This window comes from Takifugu rubripes, chromosome 12 (assembly GCF_901000725.2).
Source record: "Takifugu rubripes chromosome 12, fTakRub1.2, whole genome shotgun sequence".
NCBI lineage: Eukaryota > Metazoa > Chordata > Actinopteri > Tetraodontiformes > Tetraodontidae > Takifugu > Takifugu rubripes.
The window spans coordinates 2542793-2558535 of NC_042296.1; the positions used below are offsets into that span (position 1 = coordinate 2542793).

Genomic DNA, 15743 nt, shown 5'->3' on the forward strand with positions numbered 1-15743 from the left:
GTATACATGGAAACCAAGTATCTTTTAACCAAGACAAATTAAATAGATTATGACTGAAATTAGATTTTAAAAGTTTCTATTACATGCATTTCAAAATTAAACTTTAAGGTAACTTTAATTTTGTTTTGTAATTTCCGCTTCCGGGACGTAACAGGAAAGGGCGGGCCTTAATTTGGACGCAAGCCTTCCGTTTATTCAACATGGCAGCGGGTCCAATTTCTGAAAGAAACCAAGGTAAGTACATGATCCTTTACAATTCATTCAGATTTCTGCCGTCAGTTTTAGACCTGTTCAACAATTACATATCCAAGATTCCATTCTCTCTGAACTGCTGACCTCCCACTTTGTACGCGCGCATTGTAAACAGGGCTAATCACATGGGAAGGCTCAGTTGCCGCTAGCTTGTTATGCCCCATCTTTAGGCATTTACCTTAGTTTAAAATGAACAGTCCCGCTTGCGTCTTTCATTTATTTTTGTGTTGCGTTATGTGCATTTAAGACCATGCAGTGGGTTGTTAGTATGCATTTGATTTTAAAAGTTTTCATTTCAGATCTGTGTATTTGGCTAATAGCTAGCCTAGTCAATGTGATAGAATTTCGCGACAGTCACGTTATTTAAACGCATCCATCCCTTCACCCTGTTTAATCACTGAAAGAGTTTGATTATTAATTGTTGTGGGTGTCATTTTGACATACAGTGCTGGCATTTTTGCACATTTATTTTCAGCATGTATTTTACCATTTATGCCACCTCATAAGTGTCGTTACCTGTGTTCCTTTTAGATGCTACTGTGTATGTTGGTGGCCTGGATGAGAAGGTTTCTGAACCGTTACTGTGGGAGCTGTTCTTGCAGGCTGGTCCTGTGGTCAACACACACATGCCAAAAGACAGGGTCACTGGCCAACACCAAGGTGTGCTGCTGTTCTATAAAGCAGATACAGAGGAGGCATATGCCACTGGCACCGTTTCCTCATTGATTTCTCAAAGATTTTGGTAAATTAAACCAATCTAAACTTTCTGATTCCTTCTCAGGGTATGGCTTTGTGGAGTTCCTCAGTGAAGAAGATGCTGATTATGCCATTAAAATCATGAATATGATCAAGCTCTATGGCAAGCCCATTCGAGTTAATAAAGCGTCGGCTCACAACAAAAACTTGGATGTGGGTGCGAACATCTTCATCGGTAATCTCGACCCAGAGATTGATGAAAAACTGCTGTACGACACATTCAGTGCCTTTGGCGTAATCCTCCAGACACCAAAGATAATGCGAGACCCCGATACAGGCAACTCCAAGGGTTATGCTTTCATCAATTTTGCAAGCTTTGACGCTTCTGACGCCGCCATTGAGGCCATGAATGGCCAGTATCTTTGTAACAGGCCCATTACAGTGTCCTATGCCTTCAAGAAAGATTCCAAAGGAGAACGACACGGCTCAGCTGCTGAGCGACTCCTGGCTGCACAAAATCCTCTTTCTCAAGCCGACAGGCCTCATCAGCTGTTTGCTGATGCCCCACCCCCACAGGCAGCGCAGACACCGGTCCTCACCGCGATGGGAGCTGGAATGCCGATGCCTGGTATGAAGGAAATATTGTGAAGCAAACGGATAATATTTTAACATTTCACTCTGTGGTGTTAGGCTCTGATTTTGTAATTGGACTGCTCTTGGTGTGTGTGGTGTTAATGGACTGTGATTACCAATATAACCAGAGTCACGCTCACACTTTGATGTGTGTTTTCTGCAGGCATGCCACCTCCTGGTTTCCCCCCAGTTCCTCCACCTGGGACAATGCCTCCGTCGATGCCTCCTTCATTGGGCATGCCTCCAAGCGCTGGTGCACAGGGTGGTGGTGGTCTTCCACCGGGACCGCCACCTTTCCCTCCTGGAAGCATGCATCCAGGTACGATGAAATGTTTAATCTCCATCCTCAAGCTGCCATAACAGTGAGTGACTCTTTTAATTCTATGTGGTATTCTACAGGTATGCCCCAGATGGCCATGCCTCCTGCTCCTTCTATGGTGCCTCCCCATCCTGCTCCACCAGGATCATCTCAATCAAGGGCGCCACCACCTCCTGGTATGCCTCCTCCACCCATGGGCATGCCTCCCAGAGCACCTTATGGACCTCCCATGGGTAAGTTATTGAGATTTGAATATGCTCTTTTAAATAAAGCCCTGGAAAACAACTGATGAACACCTTTTCTCTACTTATGTGGGGTACAGCCATTTTAGGGGCTAGAGCTAGTCACATCTAGGCCATTTTTCCACCTGCGGCGTGCACATCAGAGAGACCTGCCATGACTCTGTTTCTCTCCCAGGTCCACCTGTGCCTCCTGCTCTGAGAGGACCACCTCCCCCTCCAATGCCTCCTCCCGGCTACGGCGCTCCACGCCCTCCTCCTCCTCCTCCCCCAGCCTTCCAGAGAGGACCGCCTATGCCTCCGCGTCCCCCCGCAGTCCCACCTCCCGTCCCCATGAGAGCTCCGATGCCACCGTAATCGTCTGAGACGGCTGACAGAAATTCCCCTTTACATCTTTGAAACTTCTCCTGTTTGTGATAGAATAATTTAACCACACCTTGTTTTTTTTCCTTTATTGTGCTACTGTACAGATCAGGTCACTTGACAAATAAATTTTTTAGTACAAGTTTTACATGTTTTTTTCCATTACACTTGTAACTGTTCATGATGGACTTTCCCCCAGTTCTTCCAGTATGTCATGCACAGCACATCCCATGCAAATAAAATATTTTTTGACCCGCTAAGCTTATCACCAAAATGTTTCTAAACCTGTCGGGAGCAGAGTTCACCCCGTGTCAACAAAATCTCCGTGTGTAAATGGAGATTTTATCTGAATGGTTCAGTGATAATGACGTCACTGCGGGCAAAGCGCACGTTCTAAAGTCTCGACGAGTAGAATATATCAAGACTATAGCATGGGTTGGCATGGCAACAGGAGTCAGGTGCGTTTGCACGTGTCTGCGTGCGCCCCGCACGTCATTGGCGCGCATAAATGTGCAGAGAGTGTTGATTAACGCGACGCGTGTGTAGTGATTTTGTCACATAGCACCGGGAATTTCCATTTTCGTTCAAAACTGGCGGAGATTTAAAGGCGCACGCGCCTGGTCGGCGCCGGAGCTCATCTCGCGCTGCCTGTGCGCAAATATGCGCCAACCCCCCCACCCCTCCAGAAATGAAGGCGTTAACGTGCGCTGCTGGAGGTTTCGCGTGGGGGAGGGGACCCCTGTGCATCATCTGCGTGCGTGCGTGCGTGCTGTGAGGGAGCGCGCGTGGCTGGATGGCGTGGGCTTCTCTCCTCCGAACCTCCCAGAGCATCATCACTCAGATCACAGCAACAGCCCCGTACGCATCATCATCACCACCCTCCTCCTCATCTTCCCCATCATTCTCCAGGCTGAAGAGGGGCAACCGCGCAGGGGGAAAAGGTGAGCCGGAACACACCACGACAGGTTTGGCGTCGCGGCGAGGACGGGAATGTCTTTTCTTTGCCATTAAAACATCTTGTGGATGAGCAGGATGGGCGTGTTCTGCGACTGCTCGCTTCACATCAGAAATTAAGATCGATTTGGTCAATCGAGCCTTAAATCTTCCTGCGAGTCGTGACAAGCTGCGAGTGATTTGTTTCTTTTTTAGGAATGGGGGCTTCTGGACGAGCAGATCAGGTTCTAATTTGCAGCAGATTGAAATTTTAACCCGGGAGTGTTAGAAAGCTGTGTAAATTGGCCCTTAAAGCGACGAGGCCTTTTTTCTCTCAGTATGAATGAAGCGAAATGGCTGAATAAGCGCAGGCTTCTATGTCTTCTCTTCAGATGAGGGAATTGCATTCTAGTTCCCGTTGAATTCGGATAATCACAACTCTAGAAAGCAGTTTTTCCTCGTTTTCTGTCAACGTTGCGTTCAGATGTCTCACAATATTCGTCACGACATTTGACACCTGATTAAAATCTTAGTGCTTTAAGAGGCATTTGCGAGTCTGATGTGATGGTGATCTGGTCTGCTGGGGCTTCTAAGAAAGCTGTAAAAGGATGCCTATTGATTGGGGGAAAAGAAATACAAAAAAGAGAAGGGTACTTCCATCCAGGGAGGAATGATATCCACCCCCTCTCCTTCAGGGATGCCTGCTTCTTTTCGGCACCGAGAGGGCTGCAGGACCAGAAAATATATATCCATCCATCCATCCATCCATCCATCCATCTGGAATCCCAGCATGCATTGGGGCAAATGTATCATTTTAGCTTATCCAACACCTCTTTGTATATTTGCCAGATAATTTCCCAGTATAATGGCGCCAACCATCAGGCAATTGCGAAAACACCAATGACTCATTAGCGAGAGGGACTTGTTAGCGTGTCTCTTTCTGCTTTTAAGTCCAACAACGGCTTTTCTGTAAGCTCTTTGCCATTGTCTCCAGCAGAGTTCCTTTAGCCCCCTTCGTCTTACTCCTCTGCCTATTTCAGTTAGTTTATTGTCAACATGGGCTTTGCCGTTGGGGTAGAAATGTTCGTTCTCACCTTTAGAGTCGCCATCTGCACAGATAAATGAGGTTAGCAAGCCCTTAGCAGCAGCAGGTAACACCAGTCACATCAACAAAACCTGTGAGAGAATGAGAGGTTGAAAAACATGGAAATAATTCCAGTAGGTGGAAATCCATTTCTGAATTCCCGGTTGGCATCAGAAAGCACACCCTGGCATTCTAATTCAACCTTATGCATATAAAACTTGAGGGGACCCAAGGGAGTTCCGAGAAAACATTCAGAAAAACACGGCGGAAGACCACAGTAAGCTAATATTTGCTTTGTTTGTCAAGAGGCAGTTTGACTATCAACAGCTGGCTCACCCCATGCACATAAACAGAACAGAGCAAAGATAACGGCAGCCATTATGCTTCACAGGCCCGTGCGCTGGCAGTTTACTGGCTGGCGCCGTGCACAAAAGATTATGTTAAATGTCAGCATTGCAGGAAGAAGAAGCCAAAATAAAAAATCCAAATATGTATACTGTGAGTCACCACGGTACCTGACACTGTTAGCCTGTTGTCCACAGTGTTGCCACAGTACTGGTCTACAACTAACAGGTTAGTTGGTTAACAGGTAATTAGACCTTTGAAAACATGGTTCATTGGAGTCGCACTCCTTTGGACTCCCGGTGTAATAAAGGTTCTCCCCTGTAATGGCGACTCAATTACTCCATTTTCCATAAATGACACACAAAAATCCCCATAAAATAACTTCTGACGTGTCGCACTGATGTGACTTGTGATTGTGCCTCTATGCAGCAGCGACTTCCTGGATCCCTGCAACAGGTGTATCTAAGGGGGAGGGGCTTATTCCATTACGGTAAGGTGCCAACAGAGGGCAGCAGATTGTTGTTGCGCAGTTTTCTTGTGTTTTGGCTTCACAGTAGGCCCAACTTTCATAACTGACACGCTGTGGGAAAAACACTTAACCCGTAAAGAATCTAATAAAGGACTCTGTTAACCAACTGTCTAGGATAGCTTTGGAAAAATAGCCGTTTCCCCTGTGTTTCCTGTAAACGCACACGTATTGTTTTACATAATACTCCCCGTGTGTGTGTGTGTGTTTGACAGGAATTATTACAGGCTTGAGAGTGCTTGATGTGTTATTAAGTTAGTGTCTGGTTTAGCCTGGCTGACCGAGACTGTGCGCATCCTTTGTTGGGGGGGCAGTCTCAGACACTCTGGGGAGATTACGCAAATAAAACCTACACATTAATCATCAGTAATGATGGATAATGTGATGATTAAAGTTTTAAAAAATCCTGCACAGTAGGTCGATTGATGACTCTAGTGCTCCTGAAGTGTGCGTGAGCGGTGTGTGTGCACGTCCTATGACGCCGACCCATCGAGAGCATGTTCCTGCCCCCCCCCAGTGACTGATGGGAGAGACTATAGCAAACAGATGACTGATCATCAAATTAGATAAAAAGGAACCACCACATCTTGGTTTTGAAACAGTCTGGTGATGGCTCTCATTGCGTCCCTTTAGAAGCCAACTGACGCGATATCTCATGGCGTGGTGACCCGAGGAGCGCGCGACAGAGACGTATGGTGGCGTCTGTTGTCAGCGGGCTGTACGGTGCCGCATCAATGTGCTTCAAACAGATGTAATGTTGCATCCGACAGCCTGAATGGAAAACAACTTCTTTGGCTTCCTTTTTAATATCAAGCCTCATTTGTTTTAGTACACAGCTCCTTTAAATCATTAATGACTCACTTTTTCAATTAAGGGGCATTTAGACTTTGATTGCGTGCACTGAGGACAGATACTCTATTGAGCCTCTCCAATATCGTTAATGCAGTTTTATGAAATATGACATCAGATCACATCTGTGGATGTTGTGCCGCTCTGCAAACAGTGTTACTCATTTTCTGTGTCTCTATTGTCCAACTGTAACGGACTTTTATTATTTTTGTGGTTCTTTTGGATAGTCTCGCAGTAATTGTGCGCCATTTTATCACAAATTGATTTTGCTTCTCATTGTAGTTATTTGTTTGTGTGTCTGTCTTTTATTCATTTTTGTGTTTTTATAGTAATCCTGGGTGTTTTGCATCAAATTGGGTGCTTTTGTATTCATCTGTTTACTTTTTAAAGTTATTTTACATCTCTGGCAAGTTAATGTGGAACCATTTTGTGACAATTTTGTTTAATTTAGCAGCTGTCTTAACAACATTTGCACTTTGTTTTATTCTTCTCTGGCTATTTTATGTCCCTTTAAAGCATTTCTTATCACCATTTATAGTTCAATTCATATTAAATAACAAGTTGATGATTTTCACCAGTTACGTCAGATAGACAGAAGTGTTTGAATGTAAAATATAACATATTTTATAGGTAAAAAACATCAAAAAAAGATATTAAGAAAGAAAACAAATCATGAAAATCCATGGGGAAAACTATTGCGGGTCTACCTGTAGCCTTAGGGTAGGTCAAACCAGTCTGTTTAGAGCCGTATTGATTAGCTTGTGGGTTGTTCTTCATGTGCAAGAAAAATGCAACATCACCATCAAAATCGGTTCATGCATCAAGTTTCCTAACGCCTGTGAAAACCAGACGATATGGTTCCCAAGCATTTACCAAGCTGCTCGTGAACGACCAGAGCACCTCACGTGCATGGAGTGGCCACAAGATGGTGGTTTGTTAGAGAGGGAACTGATTGTTACCAGCGATTGTGGTGCAGGCACCAAGCTGCTGACCCCTGAGCAGCAACAGGAAACCACCTATTGTGATGGCTCCTTGGAAGTGCACCCGAAGCTCTTCTGAAGTGCTTTAAGTCATTACCAGGAAACCTTTCTGAATGACTGCGCAAGAAACAACTGTTTGTTTAATTTGTATTTCCATTTTCGCCTCAGATAAAAGATCCTGTTTGTTGAGCGACTGAGAGGCCTTTTTAAATCGGTGAGGTGCGCCCCTCACTGTCCCTGCACGCCTACGCAGCTCAAGACCTCGTCAAGATGGAGGACAATTACCAAAACCGGACTGCGTTTATTAAAGGTGCCAAAGATATCGCCAAAGAAGTCAAACGCCACGCGTCCAAGAAGGTCGGCCGCACGGTGGACCGGATGAGCGATGAGTACAGCATGCGCTCGTACAGCCGCTTCGAAGAGGACGACGATGACGATTACCCCGTGCAGGGAAGCCAGGACGGTGGCTATTACCGTGGAGACAGCCAAGCGGCCAATGAGGACGAGGGCGGCAGTGACTCAACGGAGGGTCACGACGAGGATGATGAGATCTACGAGGGGGAGTACCAAGGGATTCCCCGAGCTGATTCAGGCAAAGGCAGCCTAGCCGGAGGTCCGGGGTCAGTGAAAGTGGACGCTCAGCAGTTCAGAGATATCGGAGCATCCGAGGCGGAGAGGAGGAAGGACCAGGAGGAGCTGGCTCAGCAGTATGAGACCATTTTACAAGAGTGTGGGCACGGGAAGTTCCAGTGGACCCTGTACTTCGTGCTGGGGCTGGCTCTCATGGCAGATGGGGTGGAGATCTTCGTAGTCGGGTTTGTGCTGCCCAGCGCTGAGAAGGATATGTGCCTCTCTGAACCTAACAAAAGCATGCTAGGTAGGTGTCTGCCACAGGTGACTCAGCGTTCTCCATCGGTGCCCTATCATGTTTGAAAGGTTAAACGTGTACATTTTTGCTGTCTCCACAGGTCTGATTGTATATTTCGGGATGATGGTGGGGGCGTTCCTCTGGGGGGCTCTTGCTGACCGGATAGGCCGTCGGCAATCTCTCCTCATCTGTCTGTCCATCAACAGCGTCTTCTCCTTCTTCTCCTCCTTCGTCCAAGGATATAGCACCTTTCTCTTCTGCCGGCTCCTCTCAGGTGTCGGGTAAATTCACAAAAACAACCCCAATACGGACAGAAAAATGAAATGAAATCATTTCTTCTATCAGCCTGCTTTGTTTGCTCCACCGTGTCCATTTTCAACAGTTCAACCGAGGTGCTTTGTGATTTATTTCATTGGCAGGATCGGGGGTTCCATTCCCATCGTGTTTTCCTACTACTCTGAGTTCCTTGCTCAAGAGAAGCGCGGTGAGCATCTGAGTTGGCTCTGCATGTTCTGGATGATGGGAGGGATTTACGCATCAGCCATGGCCTGGGCTATTATCCCACATTACGGTGAGCACGGTCACCTGAGCTTGAACTTCGTACATTAACCACCTCTCCTCTGTTTAAGGTAGCTCCGTGAAAACAACAATGCATCATTTTGGAGACTGCACTTAAAGCCGAGAAGATCAATACCAGCCTTGTTCCTCCACTACGTACAGCCAGTTAGCTTAGCATAAAACAGGAAACAGTAAAAGTACTTTCAGGCTTCCTTAATAGGGATCTGTATTGCATCAACTCCTGTCAGCTCCTCTCTGTTTTTAATTGTCTTCTCAGGATGGAGTTTCCAGATGGGCTCAGCGTATCAGTTCCACAGCTGGCGCGTGTTTGTGCTAGTGTGCGCTTTTCCTTGCGTTGCAGCCATCGCTGCCCTCAACTCTATGCCGGAGAGCCCGCGTTTCTACCTGGAGGTCAGCAGATGTTCTGCGGCAACTCAGACGTGAATTACTGTGTTACATACAGGCTGGTAGAGTTTGGATTTAAAGGTCAGGAAGGGTTTCTTTTTTCCCACCCAGAATGGCAAACACGATGAAGGCTGGATGATTCTGAAGCAGGTTCATGACACCAACATGCGAGCAAAGGGATACCCAGAGAGGGTGTTTTCTGTGAGTATTTGTGTGAAAATCTCACTGTATCAAAACTACAAACAGGTTATTTTGGACACACACAAAGGCCCTTGTTTATGGCTAAATGTATGCCTCTTAACATCTCGTCTGTGCCCAAGGTCACCACAATCAAGACGGTGAAACAGATTGACGAGCTGGTGGATATTGGCACCGACACTCCAATCTGGCATCGCTACAGACTGAAGATTATGAGCCTCTCCCAACAGGTGAGTGAGGCTGAGAGGCTATCATCCACGCTGGCACTCTTCTGTTCACGGTCGCACCCGATATAAAGGCTAGCGGTCAAAACATAATATAGAGCCTGAGGTAGCTACGTCTTTAATTATGCAGACGTACTGAGGTAGAGCAGGGTTCTGAGGCCTTTACAACTTGACGTGAGCCATTAGGCATCCCCAGTGGTCCTGGAGTGAGCGGAAACAAACAGGGTGGATGGATGAGGAGGCGGCGGAGAGTGCATGGCTGGCTGAGAGCTTTAAACGCTAGCTTTGTCAATGTTTTCGCTTTCTACTCTTAGATTATGGATTGGAAAGTTTGCAGCTTTCCAGACATACCCACGTGCGGAATATCTCCCCTCCCATCACCTTTGATATCGTCTCCTTTTTTCTGTTAGATTCCTTCTCTGCATATCCCTCTCTGTACTGGTCCAAGCCAGCTAAATATTAGCAGCATTTTCCTCATATTTTTAGCATAGTTTCTCCTATATTTCTGTTGTGCATTGTTGATTGTCTCATCATTTTGCAGAGAATTGACCAGATATTGTTTTGCGTTTGGCCCACCTTCTGCTGCACGCCTACAACCCTCTGACTCTGCTACTGCACCACCTACTGACAGGCTGCTGCTCTGTTGCTTTAGCGATTTGTGTTTGTGATCCAAAACTTTTTCTCGATTTAACGACGCAGATTCGGAAGAACATCATCGCGTGCTTCAGTCCAGAATATAAACGGACCACTTTCATGCTCATGGCTGTTTGGTTCACCATGTCTTTCAGGTAACGGCTCATAACAAACGTTGCTCCATGCTAAAATCACTTTAAAGCGGTCTCACTCTGAAAACTTCTGCAGCTACTACGGCCTGACGGTTTGGTTCCCAGACATGATCAAATACATCCAGAAGCAGGAATATGAATCACGCACAAAGACCTTCACCAATGAGCGGGTGGAACACGTCACTTTCAACTTCACCCTGGAGAACCAGGTGCATCGCCAGGGACACTACTTCAATGACAAGTAAGACCTCTGGGTCGATGTAGCTACTATGAGTGGGACTGGTAACGTGTCCGGGTGGAGAACCAAATCCTCCGGATGGAACATTTCATGCACGGCATCTGGTCTGCAGGTTCCTCAACTTGAAGATGAAGTACATGGTGTTTGAAGATTCTGTGTTTGAAGAGTGCTACTTTGAGGACGTCACCACCACACACACCTTCTTCAGGAACTGCACTTTTATTGCTAGTTTGTTTTACAACACAGGTAAATGTGACCAGAATCTTGTGCGTGTGTGTGTGTGTGTGTGTGTTCACATTTACTACATAGTGAGTACCAAAAGCTTCATTTCACCAGCAAAGTGAGGACATTTTCTGATGTGGGGCCATTTTGGCTGGTTCCAAAAAATTCAGAGGGCTGTTTGAGTGTTAAGACACAGTGATAAAGTTGACATAGGAAATTGGTTTTGTTTGCGGTTAGTGTAAGTAGCTGGTTAATGTAACATGTCTATGAAGGTTTCCTCCAAGATACAGATACAAGGATGTGTGTGTGTGTGCATGCGTGTGTGTCTGTGTGTGTGTGTGCCTTTGCGTGCCTTTAGGTTCTCCAGTACACAGATTCTTCTTACTACTATAAATCACAAAACTAATCTCCTCTGTGCTGAATCTGATTATCATGGAATTAAACTGGGAGCCATTTATAACCCGGCTGCTCAGCTCCATCATGAATCATGTCAGATTAAACGTTTTTAATTGTTGTTATTGCTACTTAAAGTCAAACCAAAGAAGATAGATATAAATGTGAAAGCAAGCCTCATAAAAAGAAAAAATAAACAGATGAGACGTGTGTGAGTGTTTCTATTGTTAAGAGGTTTTATTATCGCCTTCATTTCAGGATTTAAGTGTCTGTATTTAAACTCTAATGTTTACATTCATGTCAAATTTACACATAATGTAAAGGATGTTTTTTGAAATGCCTATCTTTGGCTGTATCTTTGCTGACCTGCTGTTCGTTCCTCAGATTTGTTCAAATACAGGTTTGTCAACTGTAAACTGGTCAACAGCACGTTTCTCCACAACAAGGAGGGCTGCATGCTCGACTTCAGCGATGACTTCAACAACGCCTACATGATATACTTTGTTAACTTCCTCGGCACTTTGGCAGTGTTGCCTGGCAACATTGTGTCAGCACTATTGATGGACAAAATTGGCCGTTTAAGGATGCTTGGTAGGAAAATATAATGAGTGGTGATAATTCATTTGCAGTAATTGCTCATTCACCGTAATGTTGCCCCCCTCCTCCCCCTCCAGCGGGATCCAGTGTCATATCCTGCATCAGCTGCTTCTTCTTGATGTTCGGAAACAGTGAATCGGGGATGATTGCCCTCTTGTGTCTGTTCGGGGGCATCAGCATCGCCTCCTGGAACGCCCTGGACGTGATCACCGTGGAGCTCTACCCCTCTGATAAAAGGTAACTGCTGGTTTTGTGTTCACATAATTTACCCAATTAGTATAATTGTGCACAGATGAGAGCTACTGTTGAATTTCCTTCATATTTGTAAAAACACAACCTTTTTCTATGCTTGATCAATGTATTAAAACTGATGTACTGGCTTTATTTTATCAAATATCAGTAACAAGCTGATTCTGCTCTTAGCGGTCATGGAGATTATTCATGTGGTTTTTAAGGTGACGAAAACATCGTGGAAAGCTTGAATATTGATTAAAAATCTATTTTTTACCAGAACCACGGCATTTGGCTTCCTCAACGCTCTCTGTAAGCTGGCGGCCGTCCTGGGCATCAGCATCTTCCAGTCGTTCGTGGGCATCACCAAGGCCGTGCCCATCATATTTGCGGCCGGCGCCCTCGCCGCAGGTAGTTTCCTCGCAACAAAGTTGCCCGAAACGCGGGGCCAAGTGTTGCAGTAAGCCAGGCAACCACTAGTGGGCAGCAGAGCAGAGCGCCAGTGCGTGTGCCCCGCCAACCACCCCCACTCCCCGTCCCACCAGCGCTGCCAGTCACACACCAACAGAACGACCCCAGTCGGCGCCACCATTAACCCACAACGCTTTGAAATGGATTAAGAAAAGAGGACACAGAAACACAGAACCCAGCATGTTAAAAATAGCTGGATGATACGGTAACTTAAAAACATCGATTGAAATTTAATTTCAGGGAGTTTTTCCACTCACAGATCTGTAACATGTGATGAGAAATCAAAGGGAGCATTTAAGGAAGCAGTGGGGTTTATTTTGTGTTGTATCTTGGTTTTTTCCAGTCTGGTTTTGGGGCTCCCATCACTCCTTGTTTGGCCATTACTCCCCTCATCCTTCATAAATCCAGTCAGCTCTTCTACGGTGGATGGCTGAACTCATCAGTATTTGTGCCTGTAGAGCAACAGGCTCTTTTTTAAGTTAGTGTGAGAGAGTGTTTAATAGTTGCCTGAATTGGCGTGACTGTTTGTGCATGTGTGTGTTAGGTGGGGTGAGAAAAAAAAGCGCTTTTCAGCCATTTCATGCAAGTCAATATAGCCAAGTAGAGCATTTATTGATTTTACCGCAGGAAAAATTGAGGTAATTTCTTTAAAAAGAAATCATGCAGTAGCTCAGGTTTAATATAAACCATGTTTACATTCAGTGCGATGGATTAACACCACAAAAAAATGTATTCTGTTCCTGTACGTGCAGAAAAATCTTGAATAGAGCTTAGATTAGAGCAGCTGCGTTTCACTCGTTATTTTCTAAACACACTTGGGGCTCTGACTCAATTTCTTTAAGTGGGACCTACTTTAACACACTTTAGACATGGAGCATTCAGTTTGAAGGAGTCTTGGCCCCCCCCCCCCCATCCCGACCCAAGTACAGTAACAATAGTAAGCACAGGTGAACATTCGCTCCAAAGGGAAGCTAACAGAGTCCTATTCTTTAAACATATCATTACTTTGGTTCCTCCAAAGGTGTTCATCAGTGTGTGTGTGTGTGCTGACAATCAGTGAGTGAGAACGTTAATGGCGTTGTTGCCCAGTAGTCCCAGTAGTCCCAGTAGTCCCTGTTAAACTGGTAATGTGAGTCCATCACAGTTGAGGAGGGTATTTTCTTTATTGTGTGTGTGTGTGTGTGTGTGTGTGTGTGTGTGTGTGTGAGTGTGTGAGAGGGAGAGAAAGTAATCTGTGTTTCTGATAAATGGGGCTCCATCTTGTAACTGGTGCAAGACAGCACCTGTTCGCATCACTGATAGAAAAATGTTGATTTAATTACGAAGCCATGAAGTGGTTATCTTAGCTGAGTTCTACTGGGGCAGGGGATTAGTGTCTTGTGCTCTTCAGTCATATTTGAAAATATTTTAAATACTCAGTGGTGACGCTGAGAGCAAGGCGTGTAAACATTAATACCATGCTGTCATGCTAACGATAGCATGAACCCTGGCAGAGTGTAACTAAACATTTTGCCTGCTCTCATGAGAGCAGGACTGGTATCTTAAATATTTCTGAAGAAGAAAGATCCATTTCTGTAAGTCATGCAAATTTAATGCAGCGAGCTCTCTTGATGGTGTTGATGACGTGTGTGTGTGTGTGCGTGCATGCGTGCGTGTGTGTGTGTGTGTGTGTGAAAAATGGTCCTTCCCATACTTTTCTACCTTTTTCCATTGTGGTGTTTTCATCCCCGGGCTCACAGAAACTAAACTAAGAAGCTCACGTTCTGTTCTCCACACTCGGGTGCTTTTGCTGATGATATTCAGGCGTTTTCAAACCATCCCAGGAGCGATGGCATGTCTCAGAGTAGACGTGCGTTCCCATCTGTGTAGAAACGCGGGGGAAAATAACCTCAAATCCACTTCCCTCAAAACCCCTGTACCCGGCCGGTCGTGACGCATGTTTGTGCTGTATTGTCTGACTTCTTGGATGTCCTGTATGCCCACTGTTTTTGTCTAATGCAAGAACTGGTGTTTTCACTGTCGTACGATGACATAGATTTGTTGCTTGCAGTGATCGTTCTTAATCAAAGTGGGGTCAAAAGTGGTGAAACTTGAGTATGTGTTCTGAAAGTGAGTTAGTGGTGACTTTGCTCCTTGTTTACACTGGACCCAGCTAACCCGTTTGTAATATACATATAGATATATGTGAATTATTGAGGAGGAAGCGAGTCATCATAGGAGGGAAGGGGGCAAATTAGATTATGAACAAAACATTTTTGCCTGTGCGTGAAGAAATACGGGAAGTGCAAGCAATAATTTGGAGCCCCCCCCCCCCAAAAAAGGTTAAAAATCAGCTCATCAAAAGAGCCCCCTGTAAAAGTTTACTCTGTTGTTGCGTGTAGAGTTTTTATTATATCTATAATATATATATATATATATAAATATGTATAAACTCTCAAAAAAGGGGTTTAATCTGTATCCAATATGGCTGCGGGGACATCAGAGGCTGTCACACGAGTCACTTAGTGGTCTTCTAACCACGCGGGGAACGTCTCAAGTTCTGGAGAGCACCCCGATCACTCCCGGATGGGTCCTCGGTCAAAGGTCGAACCTAGAAATCTGTAGGATTCCTTCGGACAAAGGATTCCGTTTGTGTTTTCGGTTTGACTCTTATCCGTTTATCAAAGGAGGAAAGTTCTAAGTGTGAGTTCAACTTTTAAAAAAAATAATTTTAAAATCTATGTATCATGTGTAAAGACTGTAGGTGTTTACGTGTGCAAGTTTGGAATTTGTGGAACAAAATTTCAAAGAAAACCGCTAAAAAAAAACAAAAACAAAAACTCGGTAATGACAAATCTCTGTGTCGTCTTTGTGTTTTGTATATGAGGACTGAAAATCTTGGTAAATTCTGTATTTATTACTTCTGGATATTGAGAATATTTTAGTGATGCTGAAAAAGGTGCTGTATTTATTTTATGTGAGAGGTGTTCAAAGCTAGGACTGGCAGCCGCCGTGCCACTTCTGCAGAAAATAAAAACCTACTGAAAAACAATCACGTGTCATCGTGTGTTTCCCAAAGCACGAGGTCCTTACAATACTCATGTAGTTGGATAATTGTATGTAGCAACGTATAAATAACCTCCTACCTGACCAGCTGTTCGTTATTGGCTTAAAGGGCTCTTAAAACATTGGCACGTGCTGTAAAAGTGTCCCCTCGAATATTCTGCACCAGGACGATCTGCAGGCCAGTTCCTGCAGCAATGGAATTCCTGGAATTCTCGGTGGAGTTCATGTGAATCCTCGCTGACGCTTTTACTTTATCAGCAAAACCTCAGAAAAACACACACACACTCAC

General features: G+C 45.1%; 2 protein-coding genes across 3 annotated transcripts; both read left to right on the forward strand.

Moving 5' to 3' along the window:
* The first annotated feature begins 120 nt into the window (after window positions 1-120).
* Window positions 121-2762, forward strand: sf3b4 (splicing factor 3b, subunit 4). The gene is made up of 6 exons (XM_003968923.3): window positions 121-234; window positions 784-912; window positions 1034-1576; window positions 1745-1900; window positions 1981-2133; window positions 2318-2762. Exons 1-6 carry the CDS (start codon window positions 201-203, stop codon window positions 2494-2496), a joined length of 1194 nt encoding a protein of 397 aa, XP_003968972.1. The 5' UTR covers window positions 121-200; the 3' UTR covers window positions 2497-2762.
* A 387-nt stretch (window positions 2763-3149) lies between these two features.
* Window positions 3150-14710, forward strand: LOC101071672 (synaptic vesicle glycoprotein 2A-like). 2 transcript variants are annotated; one of them, XM_029844800.1, is made up of 13 exons: window positions 3150-3443; window positions 7388-8096; window positions 8188-8368; window positions 8507-8658; window positions 8923-9056; window positions 9162-9251; window positions 9371-9478; window positions 10172-10260; window positions 10334-10498; window positions 10608-10741; window positions 11495-11701; window positions 11785-11944; window positions 12219-12402. In XM_029844800.1, the coding sequence occupies exons 2-13, from the start codon at window positions 7490-7492 to the stop codon at window positions 12400-12402; spliced, it is 2211 nt and encodes a 736-aa protein (XP_029700660.1). In that variant the 5' UTR covers window positions 3150-3443; window positions 7388-7489. The 2 variants fall into 2 exon arrangements, with proteins under 2 accessions (XP_029700660.1, XP_003968963.2); XM_003968914.2 differs by lacking the exon at window positions 3150-3443 and having other exon boundaries at window positions 7490-8096; window positions 12219-14710.
* The last annotated feature ends 1033 nt before the right edge of the window (window positions 14711-15743 follow it).